Source organism: Thermobia domestica, chromosome 13, assembly GCF_964235325.1.
Source record: "Thermobia domestica chromosome 13, izTheDome1.hap1.1, whole genome shotgun sequence".
NCBI classification, from domain to species: domain Eukaryota; kingdom Metazoa; phylum Arthropoda; class Insecta; order Zygentoma; family Lepismatidae; genus Thermobia; species Thermobia domestica.
The window spans coordinates 204,290,438-204,318,292 of record NC_137466.1 but is presented as its reverse complement, the minus strand read 5'-3'; the positions used below and the strand labels follow the sequence as shown (position 1 = coordinate 204,318,292).

General features: G+C 38.5%; 1 protein-coding gene across 1 annotated transcript in view; it reads left to right on the top strand.

Moving 5' to 3' along the window:
• LOC145667943 (uncharacterized) overlaps positions 1 to 26,683 on the top strand; it is a 33,684-nt gene extending 7,001 nt beyond the window's left edge. The window contains exon 4 of the mRNA XM_081735369.1: positions 26,522 to 26,683. Within this exon, the coding sequence (XP_081591495.1) occupies positions 26,522 to 26,683 (162 nt within the window). The remainder of the gene's footprint in view (positions 1 to 26,521) is intronic.
• Positions 26,684 to 27,855: the final 1,172 nt, after the last annotated feature.

Here is a 27,855-nt window from a genome sequence, read left to right as displayed (position 1 = left end):
CGCCTTCGTGTTGGGAATTTGTCCTCGCTCTAGCCTTGACAGTGACAGTTGGCCCTCGCCCTCGCTGTCCAGGCTTGTCATCTCCCTCGCGTCATTATGGTTGAGAGAGAATTTGAGGGTGAGGATGCCCTTGAGAGGGCCATCCTCGCAAGGGTAAACACCTCTGGTTTAGTACGTCCGTTACACCGCTCAATAACTCTTCAACAAAAGATAATTTTAAAATTGTTTTCTGCAATCAACAGCTAGATAATTATCTCGGAGGAGTTCGTTAATGGATGTGATCCACCTACTTGTAGTGATAGAAATAAACCATTTCCGGTTAACGTTGATCACTATAGAGCATAGACAGTAATCTCACATTGTATATTTTTTAATCGATTAAGCGTCCCTAGAATATATTCCATTTCCACTCTAATCACTCTGCTAAAACACTAAATGGTAGATCTACTACAACTACTGGTTTCAATATTAATTGAAGAAATATTGCGTAATTCTCTTTACTGTCTTTACCAGAGTCTATATTATCGTATTTCAATTGATACTAATTCAAATTAGAACGTAGCAACACTAATATTATTCGAGATATTGCCATACACGAATAAGATTTATAAGTATTTCATTTTATTTTTATTTCTATTGTCACTAATTACACAATCTCTTTGTTTCCAGGGAGATAAAGGCATAGACACATTTATAGCAAATAAAAAACTTCTGGGAGGATCTCGAACATAGCCGTTTATATTCTCCTTTGGCAGTCGACACAGACTGTTTTCCAACGAATGCATACATCTGTCATAGTATTTGTAGGCATATTCAGAGGGTTCATGTATCCTCATTGTCTTATGTAAGTTGTTATAAAAATTGTGCTCATGTATAGACTTTGTTTATTATTTGACAAATAAAAAATACAATGTACAAACATATTTTCCTTTAATCAAAATGAAACAAATATATATACATTTAAGTTTGTTTGTTTGTTTGTTTGTGTGTGTGTTTGTATATATATATATATATATATATATATATATATATATATATATATATATGTATGTATGTGTAACGTCGCATGATAAGTTTCAAGGCTAAAGGAGAAGGCAATGATAATGAAGTGATGCAATGAAGAACTAGGAGGAAACGAGAATACATCGAGAAAACCAGTGCACATAAAATTTGTCCACCATATTAGGCTTACTTGTTTAAAACTACGCAAACCAACATAATAAGTTACAAGGAGCTTGTGTGTTGATTAAATTAAAATTCTCATCTATGCTATTTATGGAAACAACAGGTCTCAGCATAAAAATGTAACCTTGCAGATTCAAAATTGAGTAAAAAAGTACTTTAACAATTAGATTATATTAGTATTCAAAAATAGGAATGGGAGTATTTATTCTGCTGCCTTGCAGGCACAGGGAAACTTGCCCAAAATTACAAAGGTAGATGAATTTCACACTGCACTAAAAAATTTATAGTAAGTACGCCTTCTACACATTAATATTGATGTTAGACATTTTCATCTTCAAAGCTGGGAAATAGAAGTAATTTTTGAAGTACTCGTATTTTTTCAAAAACTGATTTCTATTTTCCAACTTTTAAGAGGAAAATGTTTTAACTTCAATATTAATGTGTAGAAGGCGTACTTACTATAAATTGTCCAGTGCAGTGTGAGAGTAATCTTCCTTTCTAGTTCCAGGAAACCTTCCCTGTGTCAGCAAGGCAGCAGAATAAGTACTTTTTTCTCATTTTTGAATACTAATAAAATCTCATTTTTGAGTACTTTTTTACTCATTTTTTTAAAAAAGAAACCTTCTCATTTTTGAGAAGGGTTTTTCTCAAATTTGGGAGGAAATATTCTCAATTTTTGAGAACGTGTGTTTCTCGATTTTGCGGCTATCTGAGCATTTCGAATACTTTTCTACTCAATTTTGAGTATACATGTTCTCAATTGTGAGGAGAGCATTACTAGTTTTTGAACAAAGAATTTCTCAATGTTGATTACATTCATCTCATTTTACGGTTAACTTTCTCATTTTTGAGCAAATGTGTTCTCGTTATTTTTGAGAAATAGCAGTTTCTCATTTTATTTAAGAATATTTTATCTCGCTTTTAAGAGAATTTTTACTCAAAAGTGAGTAAAATTTACTCAAATTTGAGTACATATTGTTCTTATATTTTGAACACCCACACTTTCTCACTTTTGAGAACAATGTATTCGGAGCTATTCTGAGAACACAATGTTCTCAAATTTGAGTCAATTTTACTCATTTTTGAGTAAGTATTTTTAACAGTGTTGTTTCAGGCCATTTTCAACGTGAAAGTTGTGGACCAATTTTTTCTACCCGGACTTTACTTTGGGATTCATTTAAACATATCTTAATTAATCTAATTAGCTTTGTCGGTATTCCAAGTTCCATAAAAACGTTGTATAATGTATAATGTTTCTCTCCTAACTGAGGCTTTATAAAATCAGTAAATAGTTGATGTACCGGGGTATTGTACTCCCACTCTTTTTCGAGTGATACGGTTATAAGCTAAACAAAAGAATAAAATCTTTGAGTTTAACATTCCACAGATTACGTCCTTTAGGCTAATGGTGTGGTTCTCAACCTAATTAATATCACGACCACCACTTTATCACATACTCTTACCAACTGCCCCTTATAATTTCTGGTTTCTATTAAGCTTGTGTGGGATTTTTGATATTCCTGTTGCGGAGATTGCACGATATCCATCTATTTCTATTAATAGTAGAATCCATTTCTTCCATATAGTGCATACAGTAACTTCCCTAAAAGCGAATAGATTAAAACCAAATTTGGTCAGTTCATTCATATTACAAATATTGAATCCGATCTATCATACTGTTTCAAAATGGTCACCGTTTGAAAATTTAGAACTTCAAAACTTCCTTAATATTGGGTCATATGATAAAAAAAAAATTGTCATTTTTTATTTTGGTTTAAAAAAAAACTTGAACAGTTGTTAAAGAAAAGTTATTGAGTATTTTAATTCTCGACAGGCAGGGACTTTGAAAAAAATGAAATGAAATCTTTGAGTCTTACGTCCGACGGTTATGCCGGTTAGGGTAAAGGAGACGGTGATTATGAGAAATGAATGAAATGGTGGATTGAAGAAAGTAGGAGAACCCCGAGGAAACCCACGCACACGATGTTTGTCCACCACAAAGTTCACTTGGCGGGGGCTGGGATCGAATCCGGGACCCCAAGCACCAGAGGCGAACGCTCTATCACTGAGCCACCGCGGCCCCAGGCCTGCACTTTGAGTTACCTCATATTGTTATGAATTTGGTTCTTTTTTGTGTATGTGTTCATATTACCAAAAACTCTTAAAAGCAACTGGTTTACATTTAAAATTTAAAAAAAAAATCCGCACCAAAACTCTATCTTAATTTTTGCCAGCTTGCTGAAAAAATAAAAAAACTTCGCTCACACACACATACGTATCTCATTAGCTTTCAATTTTAATTGCATTTCAATATGCAGGTTTTGTTGCAATTGTATTTTTCTGATATTTCAATATGCAGATCTCATTAGTTTCATATCGTACCTCTTTCACTAAAATTGATTTTTAAACAACTCTGCACCTGTTGAAAATGTTTAGTAGACCTATTTTTTGTTGTTCTTATCAGTACGTATAATAATAAAATATGCTTATCGGAATAAAATTCAAAATAATATTTAAAAATTTTTCAGGTAATAGATTCTACTTCTATTCTATTCTATTCTATTCTGCTTACCTTCGTGACCCCCTAGGTGTCGCGACCCTCGAAATGCGAAACCCTGGGTTAAGGAAACAGGTAGTTAAGGCAAGTGAATTATGGACAAATTAATGGAATGAAAATGTGGGTGTACCTGACAAAAACCCATAGACACGATGTTGTCTACCACGAGCTTACTTGGACGGGTTCGAACCAGGGACCCCACGTACTGGAGGTAAGTGATCTAACATTGAGCTATCACCCTCCTCCCCCGCGTGTATTATAAAAGAGACGGTGATGATGAAAATGAATGAAGAAAGTGTTAGGAAACGAAGAACCCCGAAAAAACCCACACACACGGTCTTTGTCCATCACAAAGCACATTTGGCGCGAGCTTGGATCGAACTAGGCACCACATGCATCAGAGATAAACGCTTTATACTGAGAAACCACAGCCCTTTAACATCTAACAGTTATGCCCTTAAGGCTAAAGAGGACAGATGATTAATGAAGTGAATAAATACTAGTCGATTGGGAATCGAAACTGGGAAACGTGCACCAAAGGCTTACGCGCTAGCCACTGGACCAGCGGGAAGGGCATATTTTTTTAAAAAAGAATATTATTATTAATTATGCAGATCGATAAGAGATCGTCAAGTTTTTTTTTAATATATAAACATTTTACTTCATTTTCTGTGCTCTAAGTGATTCCGTGGATCTTTTGCGCCCTCTTGACAAAAATTCTCTTGGTGTTCCTGAGTAGAAACCAGTGGCATACGAGAGTTTTCAAAGTTTAAACCTACTTTGAGCATACTATTATGGAAAAATAAACATTACTATTTTAAAATATAGGGTCATATTTTCAAAAATCCCGTTTGTTTCGAAAGGATATAAGATTGAGTAGTTGGACACCTTTTGATAAAATTCTGCCTACGCCATTAGGACCAGATAAAGTAGTACAATTGCTCAAGTAGGATACCCAAACTAGTTTTCTCCCTAAATAATAATAATAATGAGTAAATTTACAATAAACCGTAAGACAGGGTGGTTCCGTGGTATAGTGCATTACCTTTGGTGCGTAGAGTTCCTGGGTCGATCCAGTAAGTTCGTGGTGGACAACATGGTGTCCCTGGATTTGCTCGGGGTCCGTTTTCTTCCACATTCTCATACCACCAATTCTTTCATCATCGTTCAATTTCTTTATTCATGGTGTCCCTTAGCCTTAAGGGCATATCAGTGGTTCGTTAAACTGAAAGATTTCATATACAACAGACTGTCATCAAAATTATGTGTTTACGGTTAAAATGAGTGAGTTCATATAAAAGAGAATTGAGAAGTATGTTAATTTCCACTGGCGGAGCATTGCTGCACAAGGTATTTTATGTTTACAAGTGTCAGCTTTTGAATGTCAGACGATTTCAAGTAGTAGGCTATACTACGATTAAAGTAGTTACCTCACATATAAAATGAAATAAAATCTTTAAGTTTTACCTGTCATGGTTATGCCGGCTAGGCTAAAGGAAACGGTGATGATGAGAAATGAATGAAATGGCGGAATGAAGGAAGTTGGAGGAAATGGGAGAATCCCGAGAAAATCTACGCATACGATGTTTGTACACAAAACTCACTTGGCGCGAGCTGTGATCGGACCAAGAACCCCATGCACCAAAGATGAAGGCTCTCCCACTGAGCCACCGCAACCCGTGAGTGCGTATGAAAGACGGCTGTGTAACATATTAAATTGTAGCGACGGACCGTTTCTGCACAATGTAGGGAACGTATATTTTGTTTACAAGTGTTGTTACTGGTTTGAAACTGCGATAAGTGTTCTAGCTCATGTCTAAGATTGTTTAACAAAGTAGGCTCTATCGCCTCTCCGGAGCTCCACTCCAGCAAACCGGTTACACTCGTGGTTTTTAAATGGCAACCTAGCACAAGTTAAAGCTTTTTGCACATTAGTTTTGATAGCATTCATCCGGACACTCACATCAGTTTGCACGCGCATTACCAATTTGTACGCAATTATTTGGGAATGTGGTAAGAAATTTGACGCTAAACTGTAAATATGTACGGAAAACACTAACCGACCTATGCCACTAGAAAGCACAATTAAGGAAACAGTTGAACAGGTGTAACAGCTTTTTCAGATTAGTCATCCTGAGTGAGTTTTCCCCTGGGTTTTCTTCATTCACACCAGACAAATGCCAGGATGATACATATTGCAGACCTCTTCCCCAGATTCCAAATAGTGTGATCGCCGAGGGACGTCATCTCTCATCCAGGCCCTAGATGCCGTTAATACCCCAAAATATGTAGGCCCATAAATACAAATAAATAAATAAATAAATAAAGTGAAAAAGTTTATCAAAGACGGAAGGTCCGCATAAAACGAGGTTTTAAAACAAAAAACTTTATATCGCATAAAAACAGCTTACTTGTATAGGTTAGAGCCCCTGTCATGGTTTCACACTCTATATTTGTAAGCATAAAACGCACGTTCCATGCAAAAATAGTCCGACAGTGGAAATTAATATGTTATACAGACTTCTTTCTCTTGTACGCACTCATTTTAATCCTAGTATAGCACTTGTAAACATAAAGTACTGGTTTTCTACATTGTACAGAATTGCTCGGCCATCGGGAATTTTGCCACTGAACATTAAAATTTCTTTGTATAGACGAGGTCTATAACTAGGGCACTAAAATAGTGGCTGAGATCTTTTTTGAAGAGGATAACTTGAGTGAATCTAACATTCATTCATATATAAGGTCAAACATCTGAAAATTTCAGGGGCACCCCTTGCCCATGGGCCTTGTGTAAACTACAACATACAAAATGTATAATAATTATACCTAGGTAGAAAATGATCCTTTTCATTTTTAAATAAAATTTACATGTGTCTATACTTGTTCTATGTATAATTTTACAGTACTTTACTAGCAAAACTTTAGCTCCCAGAGCTAATTAAATCCTAGTTACTCGGTTCTAGAATTGTAGAAGTTGTGTGGCTAGGAGGTAGCAGTTATAGAAGTCGTTAGGAGATAGCAAATCCTAACTACATAGACAGAGCTCTAAACTGGAGAGAATGACTCCAAGAAATGTGAGAAATAAGTCTTTGTACTCTACTATGTACAAGAAGTTAGCCAAATTTGAGGCGATTTCCAAATATGGCTCACAGGTAGTTGATTTTATTTTGTATGAAATACAAATGACATAGTTCTAGATTAGACAAGTTTTTAATTACTTAGAAATTAGTGAAGACGACAGCATTGGTCTTAGTAGTGCTAATTTTGATACGTCATAATGCTGTCCACGGTTTAAGTAGCATCAATTGGTGGCAAGTGAACCTGAAATTTGTGTTCGATGCAATGTTACAGCTAGTGCTCTCAAACGGGTCGGGTCGGGTTACGGGTCGGGTCGGGTTACGGGTCGGGTCGGCTCGGGTCAGGTCAACCCGGGTTGGGTTGTCGGGTTGGGTCAGTCGGGTAAGCTCGGGTCGGGTTGTCGGGTCGGATCAGTCGGGTCGGGTCAATCGGGTCAGCTCGGGTCGGATTGTCGGGTCGGGTTATTCGGGTCGGGTTGTCGGGTCAGCTCGGGTCGGGTCAATCGGGTCGGGTTATCGGGTCCGGTTATCGGGTCGGGTCAGTTCACTTTGGTCAACTGAGTTTAGGTTGAGCTTAAACTCGGCTGGAGTCGAGAGCTGCTGTTTTTCACTAGCTGCCTAATTAAAAATAGCAATTTTCAATTGATTTTATAGAAGCCATAAATCTATTTTGAACACTTGCAGCTAGTGTTTTTATGGTAAATGCTTATTTTTGTACTTGTGTGTAGTTTAATTTGTAAATGTGGAAGATTGATTTTACCAATCGACTGTAATATTAATATCTACGCCAATATGGAGTCTGGATTTAGAACAAAACTAGAAGTTGTTTAAGCAACGCCAAAAGAAAGATTGGATATGGACGACCAAGCCCAAGCAGGGCTGCGGTGGCTCACTGGTAGAGAATTCATCTCTGGTGCATGGTGTCCATGGTGCGATCCCAGCTAAGTAGGCTTTGTGGTGGAGAAACCCCGTGTAGTGGGTTTTCTCGGGATTCTCCTGTTTCCTCCCACTTTCTTCATTCCACCATTTCATTCATTTCTCATGGTCACCGTATCCCTTAGCCTCGGTGCAGAATCGAGGGACCTTAAACTGAATATTTCATTTTATTTCACCAAGCCCAAGGACATCGATACAAGAACAAGATAAAGATTTGATATGCAAGACGAATTGCATAGTAATCTTGTTCTTGGCCTTGTTTTGGTGATCACCAAGTAGCGATGAGCATATTTTCTTGCTTTCCGTATAGTATGAAATACCATAATCAAAATCACATTTGGTCTTCATTTGTACCGATGAGGCGAGCATTCTTGGCTCCTGTATAGCATGAAAGACCACCAAGACTACGAAATGCAGGACCAAGACTTGACTGCAAGACAAAGAATAAGACGCAATATTGATGACCAGGACCCAGGGAGCGAATTGTTTGAATTTCATTTGTTGGGCTGAAAGTGATGAAATAAAATTAGTACTTTATAATTAAATATCATACTGTATTTTTAAATTTTAAATTACAAAATTCATATTATGTATCTTCTTACTTGCAACTATATATACTGTAAAATACGTTTAAATTACCGAGAAAGAAAAATCAAAGTGGCACGGGTCCCGGAATCATAAGAACCTATTTTGGAATGAAAGTTGAAGGGTTGGAAAAAATCACAGGTGTTCTCCTGTTTCCTCAACCCTTATCATTGTAGTTAAACGATTTCCTTTTGTCTCCGCCAAGAGACTTTTGCTACTGCCTTCCGAGAAGACCCTCTGCCGTCCAAGCAGGTAAGAACACTGAACTTGAATAAAAATTTCGTCACATAGAACTAAAGCAAGAAAAAAATAAATTTCTCCCACGTTGGACATTTTTATCAGTTATAAAAAGAAATAACCAAACCTCAAAAGTGCCAAATATTCATTAAGATGCATATACAAATCCCCCGCTTGATCTAGCAAGTGGTTAACGTGTAAGACTTCGGTACACGTGGTCCGGGTTTAATTCCCAATGTGAGTGCATTTTGGCGTTCACCCAGTGTCGTGACCATAGTGCTCTCAAACGGATCGGATTGACCCGACCAAACCTGATTCGGATCGGGTCAGCTCGGGTCGGGTCGGGTCGGGTCAGTGGGGTCAGCTCGGGTCGGGTCAATCGGGTCAGCACGGGTAGGGTTGTCGGGTCGGGTCAACCGGGTCAACTCGGGTCGGGTTGTCGGGTCAGGTCAATCAGGTCGGATCACGGTTCGGATGTCGGGTTGGGTCGGGTAATCGGGACGGGTCGGTCTTCAACCCGACCCGTTGAGAGCACTAGTTACAGCACCATCTAAAAAAATACTAATTGATGCACAACAACGAGACGTTAATATGCCTGCAGTATCCAAGCCATGAGGATAAGCAGCTGCTTTGTGGAACTTCACTTTAATTTGCCTGATTGTTGAAGTCGCCATTTTTTACGAAATATTCGTTACATTTTGCTTAATATAGGAATCAGAGATTTTCTCAGAATGTAATTTGACTAGAAAACAATTATTACAAACTCAATAAAAAGCTTTTTCTGTGTCGAACAAGAGTGATAATTCCCAGTAATGGTTGATGACTATCCTGCTACATTTAGGTTGATTTTGAGTATCATGAAATATGGAAAGATATTAAGCACTCTTCTGTAAAGATCTCGCAGTATTCGTTGCTAAGCACCTATAATCCAAATTACACGTCCATATCCAATAATTATGCAAGAATTACAAGGAAATAATTGGTAGTTCCACGCACACGCAAAAGGCTAATTACCATTGTTTCGAAGGGAAACATGAAGGTACAGCGACTAGAGATGTTAAAAGTAGCCTAGATGTAATAACGTCCAGCACGTTTGATAAATCAATACACGTCTAGATTCTGGCAATCCGGTTCGAACCCAAACTAAAGAACGAAGTGGCAGGATCCAAAGTACCGTGTTACTAACCATTTATGTAGGATCATGGATTTAGGTCAGTTACGGGCCAGTAACGTTCTTCACTCCGAAGTGGGATAGAACTGGGATTCGGGAGTCATAAGGGGAACTACGTATAGGTGAGATTTGCTACGGTAAAACAAGTATTAATAGGAATCTACAACACGTGTTAATTTATGACGTTTTCGTTGTCGGTAGAGCAGCAGATTAGATGCCTCCAGAATCTTTTTTCCGTCAACAAGTTAGCACTGGCTCAGACGACAGGGAGAAAGAAACATGTCCCCATGCAACAAGTTATAACTGCAATTCTCGCCAACCATTTGGCCAATTCATTTACCTGATAATACCTAACGTCCTCATTCATTGAAGAGCTAACTATCGGTCACTAGTTAATTGATACCCGTTAAACGGCTACCTTACGATTCCACAACTCACTCCAATTTCTTCCCAGATTTTCTGATTTTTCTGTTGATAGAATGGCCGGATCCAGTATAGTTCCTGTAGGGTTGAAAAATCTACACAGGCTGACAGAATTGTATCAGTAATAGTTGCAAACGACCACAGATGCTGACACAATTATATCGGTAACAGTTGCAAACAACCCAAATGAAGTAAGGAATGATTGTCATGAATCATCCACATAACGCGCCCTAAATTTCTCAAATAATATTCCTAATTGCAGTGAATTGACACCAGGTATGAACCTCTTTGGAGACTTTTCTTTTTGAGCGATTTATCTTCTGAATTACTAAACAATGTGTTGCACAGTTAATTTTGAGGTTATAACTGTTCACAGTTAAGGGAGAAAGTAGTGTAGTAGGTATGCACCATTAATTTAAAGACATACGCAAAGTAGCAGTGCCATCTATCAGTAATAACAAAAAAATGTGTAAGTACCACTTTTCAGTATGTTGGTTCAATATTTTATTTTGTTACTACAAATAGCAGCCTTCTGTTGGAAAACCGCACATGTCACACCAGTTCAATCCTACGTGTTGTTAACTTTTTTCAGTTTCCAGTAAGCAGCAGCTACATTGTGACCATTCCAGCTGTGTGAAAGGTCGGAGGATGAGACAGGATCTGCTACAGAAAACTCATTTTCATGTCTAATCCTAGCTTAACACAGATTATTTCCACCGAAACTAAATGGAAAGAGTAATTTACATCCAACAGACAAACGCCATGACGAGATTATTCTGTTTTTTTCTCTCCTCCCTTTTCCAATTTTGTGTTAAACACGAACAACATTCTCTCCTTCTATTACTCTCTCTTTCTGTCTTCCACACCATGGTTGACAGTGTTCAAATTTCAGTGACACTCACTACTCTACTTCTGTGGAGAAATGGTATAGAACTATGATACTGAAGCTTTTACATTGAAAACTAAACTGACAAAAAAAAAAAAAAAAAAACTCTTCTGCCATGAAACTAGGTAATGGTATTGATGTAAAAATAGCTCAATATTAACAACAAATATTCCCAAAAAGATTATGTGTAACTGTCATTTAGAAACAACATACAAGACAGTCGTTTTCAACTGAGTGCTCTGGGACGTCACAGTTTGAGGGGCTGGCAGGAAATCTTATATTGATAAAAAAATACGTTAGCGACAAACGAAATAAGGATATCGATAGCGAAGTCGATGATTTTGTAGACGCGAGGACTATTTTTTCAACCTCCGATGGAGTATAATGCAAAAAAAAAAAAAAAAAATGTGAATCACAAAATCGTTTTATTATCCAAAGTCAAGCAGGCATTTATTCCAAAGTTGGGCGTCCACTTTCGCCACGCATTTTCGCTGTTATCTCCTTTCCATACTTTCTACAATTTGTTATTAGGTTCATTAACAAACTGATGCGTGGCGAACTTTTAAAAGATTTTGCTCGTAATCAACGTATTGCTTCACAAATGTTAAAACTTTTAATTGCCCTTGTACATTCGCCATGTTGATAACATAAATGCTCGTTTCTTTCCAACAATGCAACTGTTTGGTTACCTTGCGCCAAGTAGTTCCCTCCGCTCGCCGTATAGTCCCATGTTTATAACCTCTTATATATAACAAATAAACAGATTTTTCGAGACTCTTATGTATTGTGAAGCACACAAACGATCAAATTATCCATATCTTTCCTGTAAATTATAAAAATTTTGCTGGAAACGGACGCCCAACTTTGGAACTTAATCCGTCAAGCACAATTACAGTTACTTCTCCACATAGTCACCATAAAGATTTTAAGATATTAGTCATATCGATGAACGAGCTTTCCAATACCCTCTTCATAAATGAAATGTATTGTCATTTCGTCATTCTTTATTATAATTCATTTCCCATTATTTCCTTTATCCTAAAGGGTAAAACAATGGGTCGTAGAATCTCACTCATAATCTCACTCACTCTCACTCATAAGGGTAAAACGAAGAATCTCACTTATAATTAATTAGTACAAAAGAAACAAGAGCTAACTTGACTATTTTGTATGTATAACTAGGCTACTACTATGCTATCTCAATGCCTTCCGCGCTCTTGGGGAAAGTTTTGGAATTAAAGTTTTAGTTAATATGTTACCGGAATCAATCATGATAACTTAATAGGAATAAGTTTATTTTGGTTGGATTTTTTAAATTAATTTTTCGGAAATGGATGAAGGGAGTTACTGTTCAATTTTTTAAAACATTAATGGTATTTTCCACTTAATAATCCACAGCAAAAAAATTCTCCAGGGCATGGCCAGCAGATATAATGAATTATAAATAAACGTGGAATCAGTGTCCATTACGAAGACCTAGCCGCAGATGGGAGGACAATATTAAGATGGATGTCGCAGAGATAGGAATACAAAGTAGAAACTGGATCCAGTTGGCTACGGATAGAAGTCAGTGGAGAGCTTTCCTGAACGCGGCATTGAACCTCCGGGTTCCATAAGCCATAGAGTTAGTTAATTAGTCAGTGGAATCAGTGTTGATTGTCAAATTTTGTGCAGATCTTTGCTTTGTTGTCGAAATAGTACGGAGGTGTTTTGATTGATGATGACTGCTGGGTTGAAATTTCAGCGTCTCGTTTAGCATGTAGCCTATATTCGAAACCATAGCTTATTGTGATATCCGAACGATATGAGCCCCCATCGTGATTTATGGAAAGCGTTTTGTGAAGTAAGTTTAATCATGGTGATACTCAAAGATCAAGGTCAAATAGGAACGCCCATTGCTTTTTTTCCACAGAGGCTTAAAGACTAATTCACAAGTCAAGTCGCGAATATATAATCTTGATGCACATAATGCGTCATGTAAAACAATTATTATTGACTCGCATTGCAAAACAGGGCCGGATCTAGAAGGTAAAAACTGGGGGCAGAACGAGAACCCAGTTTATGATAGGTATATGATGAGTTTACTACAAACTTTCAAAAATATATAAATAATAGCTTCAGTAATTTTTGTTACTCAAATAACTGGAGGGTCCTGTCCCCCCGGCCCCCTCGCAGATCCGCCTTTGTTGCAGAGCTTTCTTACCTACAGTAAATATATCGTATTATATTAAAATGTTTTCGGTAGAGTGAAATAAAACGATCCGGAATAAGCCTTTCACTTATTTATTACAAAAATAAATTTCTATAATCAATTTACAAGTTACTTTGCAACACAATAATAAGTGTTTCCAACTTTAATGTATCTTCAGCACCCAAAGCTGCTTCGGGTAATATAGTATTCAAGTTTGTACACGAACCCCTTATCTTATTGCAACCTCGGAGGATTTGTTCGAAGAAGTATCCTTTGTCCACAGTGACCCTGGTAGACAGTTATTGGGATCCTCCGTCGCCCACAGCAGCCTCAGAAGGTAGGTTGTTATTAGAATGTCTTTCGCCCACAGCAGTCTTCAAACATAAGGTTTGATAAGTATTCTCCTGAGCCCAGTGCCGCCTCCGGAGAAAGTGTTGTTAGATTAATGATCAGCTATAAACTGATGCCTCTGCTCTCCTGGCCTTGTCCTCTGCAAGGGGTGGTAGTGAGAAGATGATCGTCCGTCTTTGGTTTCCCTACCGAACCAACTTCGTGCCCTCCTGGTGTCCTCCTACTATCGTCTGCTGGTGACTGTGTTTGTATACAAAAACATGTGTTTACAATCAAGACATGTGTCTGTACTGTAGAAGTAGCATACACTAGATGGTGAGGATCCTTACAATATACTCTAGTGAGTGAGTTAACAAATCGAACATGTTTTGACATGTATTTCAAAGGATTGGACCCAATTGTCTCCTGGGGCCGCGGTGACTCAGTGGTAGAGCGTTCACCTCTGATGCTTGGGGTCCCGGGTTCGATCCCAGCCCCCGCCAAGTGAACTTTGTGGTGGACAAACACCGTGTGTGTGGGTTTTCTCGGGGTTCTCCCGTTTCCTCCCACTTTCTTCATTCCACCATTTCATTCATTACTCATCATCACCGTCTCCTTTAGCCTAACCGGCATAACCGCGGGACGTAAAACTCAAAGATTCCATTCCATTCCAATTGTCTCCTCTTGCCCTCACTGCCGGCTCCCATGACGTCAAGGAATACAAATTGTGCTCTAGTAAATAAAACAAATGAACTAATGAAAGAAAAAGGAAGCCAAGTAAACTGCTAAAAGAGAAAAAATCAATTTCCGAAGCATTCCATAGTAAATATGTGGAGAATAAAGGCTATCTACTACCGTTATCTCAGCTGTCTGTAAAAGATATACTTGTAAAAGAAAGGCATGACAGAGATGCTGTGTTTCTGTCAACAAAATATTCTTATTTTTGATTATAGAAAACCATTGTTCTTAAACTATTTTCGAAATCGATTCTTTGGATATTTACTCAGATTAACGAAAGAGAGTAACAAATAATAATTTGTTCATGCATTTCATTGTTTTACTGTGATTTTTATTTATTTATTTATTGTGATTAGTACTGATATAACGTGAGAGATCCAAAAGCAAAATTGAACATTTTTGCTCTGGAGATGCGGTTTTCTAATGTTTCAATTGATGTCACTCACCGGGATCGAGGCTTTAGTTTCAATCGCGTATTGAACCGGATATACTGAAGTGTATAATCAAGGTATACCTCTAAGTTAACTGTGTCAATGTTAATATTAGGGTGAAAGCAGAGGAAACATTAGGTAAATTTTGAATACATTTATGAATTTGAGATGTATTAGGTTCGTGTGAATGAAATTTCTATCCCAGGTGCTTCATTTCCAAAACACTCCCCAAATGAAAAATATGTTAATCAAAATATATAGTTACCCTATGAAACACCGCACACTTTTATCATCGCTTGTCCAACATTTCTGGAATCTGCGATGCGGAATAGTGCCTAACAGAACGTTGTACTGCCCGACTATTCCGGAATATTTTTCCTCTCAAGAAGCAATTGAGATACGAGAAGAAGTGCTAGTCAGTGGGAGAGATGTGGGAGAGATAACCACGGCATTACTCCTCATGCTCTGCTGCCTTGCGTTATAGGTTTTAAACCATATAGTACTAGTGACTTTTTCCGAATTATTGTATCTCTTCCAAACTCAATTTTTCTCTTCTGTTAATGGCAACACTGTTCGGCGGATGCTTCTAGACTTAGTGTCAACGCAAACAATTCTTGTCAATATCTGATTTAAGGTGTACAAAACGTTAGTACCTCACTCCATGTGTGCGCCAACACATATTACACGTTATTGCTCGAAAAGTTTGCAACACTGATCTGCGTTTACAATGTATTTTGTCCTTATTTTTATTGCTGCTTCCAATGATGATATCCAATTAAGATCATCCCATTTACAAAAACACAACTTTGTCTTGGGTTGGCAACACTGTTCATCTGATGCTATTTATCAATAAACGAAGAGATGTCGCTTTCTCTCTAGTCGCTTCGTGCAAAGTTTCGTTTCTCTGTCTCTTTTAGTTTCTCCATTATCACGGTTGAAAGTTTTAAATTATAATCTGAAAACGCCATTTCAAGAATTTGTCGTCAAGTCGGCACGGGTTAACATTCTCGTAGAGAGCTGCTATTTCACTAATGCGTGTTTATGGTTACATAGAATACATTTCGGGTGTGTGCGTATCGCAACACAAAATTAGTCAAAATAAGGGACACTCTAATATATATAATAAAAAAACAAACAAACAAAAAATAGAATAAAAAATAACTAGCAAAACAAAATACCAAAAAAGAAGGTTCACCTCTCAATACATAATATTCTCTTCAGTTGAAATGAAATGAAATGAAATCTTTTAGTTTTACGTCCCACGGTTATGCCGGTGAGGCTAAAGGAGAAGGTGGTGATGAGTAATGAATGATATGGTGCAATGAAGAAAGTGGGAGGAAACGAGAGAACCCCGAGATAACCCGGTGTTTGTCCACCACAAAGTTCACTTGGCGGGGGCTGGGATCGAACCCGGGACCCCTAGCACCAGAGGTGAACGCTCTACGGCCCCTCTCTTCAGTTGAGTTCTGAAGTTTCGTTCAGAAGTAAAAATGTTAAGATCTGTTGAAACAATATTGTAATCGTGCGCTAGTCTGTAAAACAAGGAGCACTTAACAATTTATAACCAAGGTGTCTTGTGAACTAGCAAATTAAGAGAGGAGTTATCCGCGGAGGAACCTGTGATAGTAAGAACTCAACCATTCTCAGAATCAATTTTACCAAAATCAGTAGCGTGGCGTCATTTGTCAGGGGTACATAATTTCATTAAAGACATTGCTTCCTGTCTCGAGTGATTACGTAACTCAGGAATTCTAAATCTAACTATGGCAAGAAATGTCTACGTACCGAGTCAATGCGAGGTAGATAAGTAGTTACAGCCATATTTCAGTGATCGGGAAGATGAAAGCCTTATAAAACATCATAAGGGCAGGGAGACTTTGTATTTCAGGAAATCTAAAAAGTAGACCAAGTAGCTTCATAGCTCTGGATGAAGTTGATATGATGTGATTCGCAATGGAGAGTTTTCCATCAAAGATAACACCTAGATCTTTTTGAGATACAAACGCGTTTTATGGGTACGTTGCTGACATTATATATATGTGGCGAAGTACATTCTTTTTCTAAAGAGATACAAAGGGTAGAACGTTTGTTGGAGTTTAAAGACAGATTCCAGATAGAGCACCAGTTACTTAACATATCTATGTCAGTTTGCAGGGAAGATGTACCGCCTACAGAATTAATGACTCTAAAGAGTTTACAGTCATCAGCGAAGAGCAAAATACTTGTTGAAGAGGACGAAAAAATGCTAGGTAAATCATCCACGTACAGTAAAAACAAGAGTGGACCCAACACACTTCCTTGAGGCGCTCCGGATAAGACAGGAATATACTGAGGTAGGGATCCAGAAAGAGTAATGTGCTGTTCTCTCCTTGAGAGATAACGATCTATGAATGAGAGGTTCTTGCAGGAATGTTATATCTATTAGAGAGTTTGTAAAGAAGTAGCTCAGCTATATATTAAAATATGGTTCACTACAGCTACAATTATTCGAAAAAGTTTAGGAACATTAACAACTGCCTATGACTTAATACAGGGTGCGGCCCGTAAAACCGGCCCGTAAAGTGAACACATAAAATGAAATGTAATGTATTGAATATGATTAACTACAACACATAAATGAAATGTAATGTATTGAATATGACTACTCACCTTCACAGCAGCCTTCACAGCAGGTGCTAAAAGTGTCCTCCGCCCACTTCAACACACATGTGAGCACGATTGAGGAGATTCATATATACCCTTGCCAGTTCTTGTGTTGTAATGCTATTGGTGACATCCTGGATCCTGGTCTTGAGTTTTTCAATTGTGTGTGGATTTGTTTCGTATACTCTTCCCTTTAACAGTCCCATAAGTAAAAGTCACACGTGGACACGTCTGGTGACCGAGGAGGCCACAAGCCTTTGCTGATTGTCCTCTTTGGTGTAAACATCTCATGCACAAGGGACAATGATGCAGCTGATGTGTGGCATGTTACACCGTCCTGCTGAAAGTAACATAACTGACGCTCCTCTTCGGACAAGTGTGTATAAAACTCCTCCAGGATTCCCATATACACGTCACTGTTCACTGTCGTCTCAAAGAATATGGGCCCAATAACGCGTGTGGCGGAAATGGCACACCAAACACCAATCTTCTCATCATGCAAGGGTACCTGGTGGATTGCGTGTGGATTTTCTGTCGATCAATACCGGTTGTTTTGGGAATTTACGTACCCAGACAGGTGGAACCACGCCTCGTCACTCATGATGAGTATTAGTGGATCCAAGAAACCACTGTCAACATTGCTCAACAGCCATGAACAGAAATGCACCCTCTTCTGCAGGTCAGGCTCCTTCAGTTCTTGCACAACACTTATCCGGTACGGTTTTAACTTCAGTCCCCTTAAAACACGTCTGCAACTTCTCTCACTCGCATGAACCTGTTGACTCAATCTCCTGGTTGACTTTCGAGGACTTCTTGTCATTATCTCCTCCACCTGCATCTTTAATTCAGGTGTGCAGACAGATGGTCGTCTGTTTCTGGAAGCATTTTGAACCGATCCTGTACGCCGCCATTTTTCAATCAATTCCTGAATGGTGCTTTTTGCTGGCACAGAACGTCCTGGAAATTTCTCCCGAAACAAATTCTTTGTTTTCACAAAAGATCCAGTGAGAATGAACCCTTCAACAATGGGAACACGCTCGGGTATCGAATACTGCATTATCACACTCTGACACTCACCCGGCTTAACACAACGAGGCCTTTTTCTCAACTGGTTTCGACAAGTTTCACTGGCTGCGGCTGCACGTGACTGCTGCAGGTCACGTAAGTCGACCCGGCCTCGACACGCCATCTCTTGGTAGGAAGGTAGATTATTTAAGTGTTGCCAAAAACACAATATACCAGAATATTACGACGGGCCGGTTTTACGTGCCGCACCCTGTATAATTACGTTTCTAGACAGGAGAGGAAGATGTGATTGTTTTGAAATGATAACCACAGAGCTGCATTTTATAGTGTAACGGTACTTCAGTTACTATTATTTTCTAATGGTTTATTTTGGCGGCTCAATGGTGGAGCGCTCACTTCTGGTGTATCGGGTACCTGGTTAAGTCCCAGCTCTCGCCCATGGGCTTTGAGGTACACATGTGTAGATTTTCTCAAGGTTAGTTCGTTTCCTTTCAACCTTGATTGCACCATTCCATCTACCTTAGCATCGAAATACAATCTTAGGTCTTTAAACGAAAAAAAGTAACTATCATTATTTTTATTAATTATTAAACAAAGCTTTTCCTTCCCATCCGGGGATGGGTGAAGAGGAGTAACAAGATTGGAGAAAAGATAGAAAGAATCAAAGATACAAGTTTATTCTGGATGCTTTAATAAGAAATGTAAATAACTGCCTAATTCCCTGGAAGTAGATGCGTTTCTTTAAGTACGAAAGTCTCTAAAAGTCCTATCCAATAAAAAAACGTAATCGATTTTTGATCGTCTACATAATGGAGAAAATTCTGAAGTCAAGATATATTTGTGAGCCACCTGGAATGATAGATATATTTTCCCGTACAAATTTATTTCTAATTTACAGTACTGACATCTGTTCCACTTCTCTCTAACTTTGCATAGTTACCTCTGTCGTTTCTTTTTCCTGTTCTCACCCTAGTTTCCAGATCCTACATCTTCTATATCCTTTCCTAAAGTTTTGCTCTGTTTTGCTTCTTTCCTGCTATCAGTATCTTTTAGATTTTAGTAGTAACTTCGTTTTAGTTGTCACAATGTCCGGAAAACTGAAGAAGTTCTTTCGGAATTTCTTATTTTCCCACTTTGGAATAATAAGAAAGTCATAGCGTCTTCAGTTCATTGCTTGCAACAAACTGATTTCATTGAAATATTACGAATATAGCAAAACAATATCTTAGCTAAGAGCTTCAGACAAAACGAAAACGAGAATTAACTTTCTGAATCATGGTGTCAATTACCGCATTGAAAACACTTATTTCAAACTGCTCGTATTTCCATGATAAAGAAGTGTTGCTTGCTTAATCATTGCACCAAATTGTAAAGTTTATAGGCTATAGGCATTACTTCTGTACAACAATAAACTTATAAACTCTTCCATACGGAAAGGAAGGATATTTCTATTTTGTAAAGTTAATATTAACTATGTTTTGGAAGTAATTAAAGATAGCAACATACACTAACTTCTTTGTGTTCAAAGATTATTTTTATTTCTTGAACAACTTGTAACGTCAATCTAGTATACCATGTAGCAATAAGAAGTATTCAATTAGACTTCAATTTGTGTTTAAATTATAACCCATTTGTCCAGCTGCTCAGGATGGGATCGACGGCTTAATGTGTGGTGCAAACACTACGTTCAATGTATTCACTGGGAGCCGATTGAAGAAAAACTCACGCAGAGGAGAGATCCTTAAACATTCAGTTTTAAGATGGCCAGAAACATTCAGTAAAAACCTTCCGTTTAGTAGTGATCGGGAAACTTTCAGTAGTACATCAGCAATTTTAGTAGCAGGTCTGCAACTTGTAGTAGTAGATTTGATATCTTAAGAGTAGTTTGGTAACTATTAATAGTAGAAATAGTACTTTTAAATAAGGGGAGAAAATCATGACAGATATTTCTCGTCCTTCAGGTTGAAAATTCACGTCAGGTGGGCAGCCAGTTGTAAAAAAAATGTCAAATCAAGAAGGAAATAAAAGTGAGAAAAATGTTAAGGCGTATCCCAGAAACAACACACGGACAGACCGCCTTAAGGCCACGAAAAGTGAGCAAGGACTACTCCCTTAACAAAAGAAGGAAGAGTCTACAGAAACCAGTGCAAAAACAGCAGATCAAAATAGAAACATGAAATGTTGGGAATTTAAGTTATCGGTGACGTTGTAAAAAAAAAAAAAAAAAAAAAAAAAAGAATAAGCATATCATACATCCATGAGACTAAGTGGAAAGGTTCAAGATCAAAGGAAATGGGAAATGGATACAAGTTTATATATACGGGGAACAAAAACGGAAAGAATGGCGTTGAAATTGTTTTGAATAATATTATTGACGAGAAATAGGTAGAAGTGAAGAGAGTAAGCGACAGAATTATTACAGCCAAGCTCGTGCTAGGAGAAAGAAAAATATTGAATGTAGTCAGCGCCTATGTCCCACAAGTTGGGTGTAATGGAGAGACAAAGCAAACATTTTGAATGCAACTAAGTAGTACTTTGCAGAATTATTAATTACAAGAGAAGTTTGTCCTAGCAGGAGATCTCAATGGCCACTTAGGACAATCAAGATCAGGATATGAAAGAATACATGAAGATTATGGATTGGAAAACAAAAAAAAGGAAATGGAGGACATACTACAAGTGGCAGAAGCATACGATCTGGCTAACCTGAATACCGTCTGCAAGAAGAAAGAAGATAAGAGTCTAACGAAGCAACACCGTCTGAAAGTAGCCGATATCTGTATCAATAAATAAAATAGGAAGAAAGTGGCAAATTGTGCCTGTTCGAAGGAAGTGGTGCAAACTAGATAAGAAAACTGCTGAAGATATTCGAAAGGAAATTACCACATCCCAAGTACTGCAAATAAAAGATGAAGAGTTGTTCGTGGAAGAGTCGTGGACCAGAGTGTTAGAAGCACCCAGGGAAACTGCAAGAAAAGCTATGGGAGTAACAAAAAGAAAAGATCTCATTGATACGGAAACGTAGAGATGGAATAAAGATGTTCATCCTGCTGTGAAGGAGAAAAACTAACGGTACAAAAATTGCAGAATTTTGGAAATTAACAAGATCTGATGGGTTACAAGCAAGCGAAGAAGAACGACAAGAAGGCAATTAGTGTAGCAACAGCCCAAGTTTATGATGATGTGCAGAACTACCTGTGAACAAAATAGGAAGAAAAGGTGATTTTCAAGCTCTTGAAAGTAAGACGTCAAAAGAAAGATATTTCGAATGTGCACTGCACCAAGGAAGAATAATAACGGGGTTCTGACAAGTGAAGAGAAGATAAAGAAGAGATGGAATGAATATTTTCAGAAACTTCTCAATGAAAAACTCCCGAGGGAAACTTATAAAACTCTACCGAAAAATCAGAGATTGATTATTGGTCAATGACTATTGTATAGCTAGAAAATGCTATGAAAAACAATAAAGAGTGGTAAAGTCCCAAAACCAGATAATACTCCTATTGAAGCATGGAAAAGTTCAAGTAAGGAAGGAGTGTAATGGTTTACTCGACTTTTTAATAAAATATTGGAAACAGAAGAATGTAGAAACACCTACGTTGTGGTGACCATTAAAACAGAGGAAATGTGCAAGAATGTGAAAACTACCGGGGAATAAAACTTATAAGCCATGAAATAAATTTCTGAGAGAGTGAGTGATAGAAGAATAAGTGAGGGAAGAGACGAAAATAACAGAGGACCAATTTGGTTTCATCCCAGAGAAATCTACAACCGATCCAATTTATGCACTTAGGATGCTAATGAAAAAGTACAGAGAATACCTTTACATTATTTTCATCGACCTAGACAAAGCGTATGATAGAGTGCCACAAGATCTTATTTGGTGGGCACTGAAGAAGTGTGTTCCGAACACATATATCTGTATAATTCAAGATATGTACGACGGATGTAGGGAAGGAAGGAAAGTGCGTGTGGAGTAATTGAAGAGTTAACAGTTAAAGTGGGAATTCTTTAAGGATCTAGTCTTAGGCTATACCATTTTGCAGCTGTCATGGACGAACTTACAAAGTATGCTCTAGAGTTAACACCTTGGAATATGACATTAGCTGATGAAATTAGTGCTAGTGTGTGAGACCACTGTAACACTGCAAGAGAAATTAGATGCCTGTAGAGAAGCATTTGAGAGCAAACGGTTTAGAATTAGCAAAAGCAAGACAGAATATTTGCATTGTCCCTTCAGGAAAAAATATTATCAAGAATACAAGAATACGGCTAGAGAAAGGAAATGTGGTAATGGCGAAGAAATTAAAGTAATTGGGATCAATACTCAAGGAAAATACAGGAACAGAAGTAGATGCAAACAATACACTCAGCAGCTGTTGGACAAACTGAAAGGAAGTGACAGGCCTATTGTGTGAGCGTATGAATACACTTTGAAGGAAAAGTTTACAAAATAGTAATCTGACCTGTCATATTATACGGAGTGGAATGTTGGACAAAGGACAGAAAGAAACAGAATTTGAATGTTGCGGAGATGAAGATTCTGTGGTGGAGGTGTGGAGTGACGCAGAAGAACTGAATTAAGAATGAAATGAACCAGAGAATAGTAAAGGTGAGACACGTAGTAGAAAAGTTACAAAACAAGTAGACTGAGATGGTTTGGGCATGTAAGAAGAATGCCTTTGGAATACGTACCTCATCAAGTGGTTGCTATAAAACTAAATGGGAAACGAGAACGTAAGGTGTAGGCGGTGTGGTGTCACAGTGGATATGACACAAGGCAGAAACAGATGGAGGACAACAATCGAAAAAGCTGACTGGAGAAAAGGCTTAGAAGAGAAAGGAAATTAATATACATTCACCAAGTACACCAAGAAAGTTATAATCTTGTTTATCTTCACTTTGTTGGAAAAAAAAGCACTTCGTTTTATGCATAAAACAGAAAAGGGGATGATAAATGAACTGTCAGCATTTATGGTAATTAAGGCTTTTCATCCGTTGACTTTGAGGGCGCGGTGGCTCAGTAGTAGAGGGTTCACATCCGGTGCTTGGGGTCCCTGGTTCGAACCCAGCTTGAGCCTTATGACTTTGTGGTGGACAAACACCGTGCTCGTGGGTTTTCTCGGCGTTCTCCCGTTTCCCCCCACTTTCTTCATTCCACCATTTCATTCATTTCTCATCATCACCGTTTCCTTTAGCCTAACCACCATAACCGTGGGACATAAAACTTAAAGATTTCATTTCATTTTTCTTTGACATTTAAATAGCAAAACCATAGAAGCATTTTAGGCTGCGTAGCGCTAAAAAATATTGAAAGCATTTATCTAGGTAGCATTAGTAGTTATAATAAAATTTTTAAAATATTTTCCCTAGATATAAGTTAAGGGAACTGCAGGTATATACGCCAGTGCAACTAAATACGCCAAGTGTTCAGTCCTGAGACGTTTCCGGCGAAATCCGCTAGAATGCGCCTCCAATATGTACCACGGTCATGGTCAAGTCTGATTTGACGAATATTCTGGGAGACAGCGCAGAGACCCCTACGCCGTGTAGTGTTGTTTGCTTCGGGAAGGTTCTGTGGAAGGACGTTGTTATTTCAATAGAGTTAAGAATCCGTTATTAGTACCGCGCTAACATAGATCATTACCGATTGTTTACAACAATGTACACCTTATTGCGTGTTCGTCTAGGAACACTCTGTTTTGTAAGTGTAATTTCAATATTTGTGATTCCATGGCTGGTAAATCAATACCAAGCATGGTGCAGCCAAATACACCAGGACTTGTGCAGAACTGACTGTAGAAGATAAAGAAGTTTCCATTTGTCCCACATGTTCTATGTAATATGGGTGTAGTTATTTTTAAGTCATAGTACACTGACACTGTTTGTTTATCTTCTTATGAACCAAAAGTTTACAGTTTGGAACTTCATTTCAACTTCGGAGATTATCGTTTCTGATTTTTTATCCTTTTACAGTAGAGCGTCGATTATCCGAAGTAATTGGGGGACATGGGTGTTCGGAAAACTGGTTTGTTCGGATAATCGAACTGTACTGTACTGTACTTCTACAGCCAGTGCCAAACCGACAGAAGTGTGCTGATTGTTGAAACACAGCGACTGGCGGCTTGGCCGGTCAGCAGCGCCTTATGAAGGCCCCATTAGAAGCAATGTTCCGCCAGCGGTGGCTCAGTGCGGCGACTACTGTGGGAAACTTGGTTTGGGAGTGAGGGGGATGATGGACGGTACGGTGGGAGAGTAACAGGTGCGAGCGAGTACACAGTTCGGTTAAGCGGTCGTTCGGTTGACCGACGTTCGGATAATCGACGCTCTACTGTATCTTCATCTTGCACTTTGGTTATCCTATTTTTTGCTTTAGCCATGTTGTGTAGTAATATTTGAGTTCGTATAACACAGACGAAGTAAGTAGTTGTAAGATTTATTACAGGTTTTAAGTAGTACCCTATACTTGGCGTAATTAGCTGCACGTGTAGGTAAATATGCCACTTTGAAACACTTCTTTCTTTTACCCTGGGGTGCAAAACAGAAGTGATTCGGATCATTACCACATTTTTTTTTTACACTCGGAAAATGCTACACTGCAATGCGCATGTGTTGTTCTTTGTGTTTTATGAAAATTAAGGCCATAAAAAATGTAACACCCTTAACATGGCGTATTTACCTGCATCTACCTTTTTCTACTTTATCATGTTGGACCACCCAACAAGGTTAGTTCAACCAGTCTATCCCAGATATCAGGGGTTCGAATTCTTGTCCTTGAACTGGAGGGGCCCTTGAAGAGGAATTATACTGAATCTAAACATCAACTTCGTCCATTGAAACATGCAGGTCTAAATTTTGACTAGATTTCTCTTGGAACATTCTACTGAAATGACAACGTATCAGTAACTTAAAACCAGGATAATTTCGGTGCAAATTAAGAATAATCCACCAAATTTAAGAAGTCTTTTTGTTTCATTTCACCTGCTTAAATAATTCCTTAAGACGTTCTGCCTTTGCTTTACCCTGATGCATGCCAAAATAATTGCGTGCAGATTGATAATGTACGTGCATACTGGAGATAATTACAAGTTATCTTATTGGATGAAATAATTTCATCATAAAATTCACTCTTAATACATTTAAAAATTATTTCTTAGGGCAGGAGTTGCCTTCTTGGGAGAAGATTAACTTTACGAGGACTTTCCCCCAAGAATATAAATAAGTCTCCGGGCGTACGCTTTAAAAACAGTAAGAAACTCAAAGCACTTTTGCGAGGTGTCCACTAGGCGAGTCAGGGCAGGCTCGCAGCAAGGGGACCCGAGCAGTAGAACGAGGGTGCGTCCACAGGGAGCAGGCGCGTCAGCGACGGGAAGGCAGAAGCGTGGACAAGAAAAACTTCATATTGGGTAAAATCACATATTTTAGAGCACTTGTATGATTTCACACATGCAACTCAAGATCTCTAAACATGGATTACAAGTTTCTATATCGTGCATAAATAATCCGTAGATGGAAATTAGTATGTTATACAGTCGTGTTTGATATGCACTCATTTATTTTAACCCTAGTGTAGCACTGGTAATGATTGTAGCATTGCATTTGTAAACAGGAAATACTAATGTCCAGCCTTGTAAAAACTTCTTTCGATGTTTGATCTAGTATTCTACACAATCCTCTATCAGATACTCTTACTGATTTTAAAGCAAAATTACCATTTCTGTGGCGTATTATTCCTAATTACTACCATAATTTCTTCCGGTTTGCACTTCTTTACTGCTCATATTGAACACTGCATTTATTGCTGAAAGATTAAAAAATGTAAAATGCATTAGATTTACATCAGCTGATCGTTACGATAATCATTTCTAACATACTTTCCAATTAATGGTAACGAAAACGTCTACAGAAGTACTATATCCAATTAGTATGGTGATCTTAGTTTTTTTTTTTTTTTTTTTAACTGCAATTTCATTCCCAGTCGAAACTGGGTAACGCCTTCTCCGGGGCCAGGAGAAAAACAGGATTGTTAGAAGCGCCTGAGTATAGATGGGATACAGGAAGCTATTGTTTGTGGTGATGCATGTTCATCGTTATATCGTTAGATGTTTCAGAAGAAGTGTAGAGTAGGAGAGATTATGGACTATAGATATGCAGATGGCTTTGATAGATGCGACGACGTGGGTTATAGGTTGCCGTGGCCTGGTCAAGTTCATGCAGTGCAAGTAGATGGTCGACTGGGGGATAGGCATGCCGTGGTCGTGTAGGAGTCTGATCGAGCAGAGCACCGAGAATTGGATGTGCCTCAGCTATACGGCTCTGTATATAGCGAGTGCGAAGACGATAAAGATGTTGTAAAAGCGTGGGTATGGTGGTATGCCGATAGACCTCCCTGGTGGGAGTGTTTGCCGGTAAGAAATAAGCGGTGCGCAGAGCATGACGTTCCAGGACTTGCAATTTGCTGTAGAAGTGCTGTGGAGCAGACAACCAAGCAATATGACCATGAGTAAGAGCTGGACGGACAAAGACCTTATACGTATGGAGAAGGAGCCTGGTGTTGAGACCCCAGTTGGTGCCGCAGAGGCTGCGCAACAAATTTATTCGGCGTCGTATTTTAGTTTGTGACTGAGAAAGTTGGGCTCTCCAGGTGAGATGTTTATCAAAAATGACGCCTAGATATTTCACACTGTTCGATAAGGTCAGCGGTGAACCGAGAAGCGTAAGATGGAGACGCTCAGGATTTCGTGTTAGACAAAATTTGTTGCGGCTGCGGGCAAATAAGGCCATTTGGGTTTTGGCGGGGTTTAGTTTGAGTTTCCACTTCAGACACCAGGTGACCAACTGATCGATTGCTGGTTGGAGAGTAGTGTTAATACGATCCACAGAAGAGCACAAGGCGAGATAGGCTGTGTCGTCAGCAAATTGTAGGGCATGGATGGGTGGCCGAGGTTGCGGCATATCTGCAACATATAACGGTGATGATGAGAGATGAATGAAATGGTAGAATGAAGAAAGTGGGAGGAAACTGGAGAACCCCGAGGAAACCCCCACACACGGTGTTTGTCCACCACAAAGTTCACTTAGCGGGGGCAGGGATCGAACCCAGGACCCCAAGCACCAGAGGTGAACGCTCTAACACTGAATCACCGCGGCCCCTACCTATTGCGGAAATCTCACGATATCCATCTATTTTTTTATAACAGTAGAATTCATTTCTTGTATATAGTGGATACAGTAACTTCCCTAAAAGCGAATGAATTAAAACCAAATTTGGTCAGATCATTCATATTGCACATTTGCCGTTTGAAACATGGAGGCCGTTTTGAAAATTTTAAAACTTCATAACTATCTTAATTTTGAGTCGCATAACAAAGAAAATAAAGCGATTTCTAATTTTGGTAGGGGGCGCGGTGGCTCAGTGGTAGAGCGTTCACCTCCG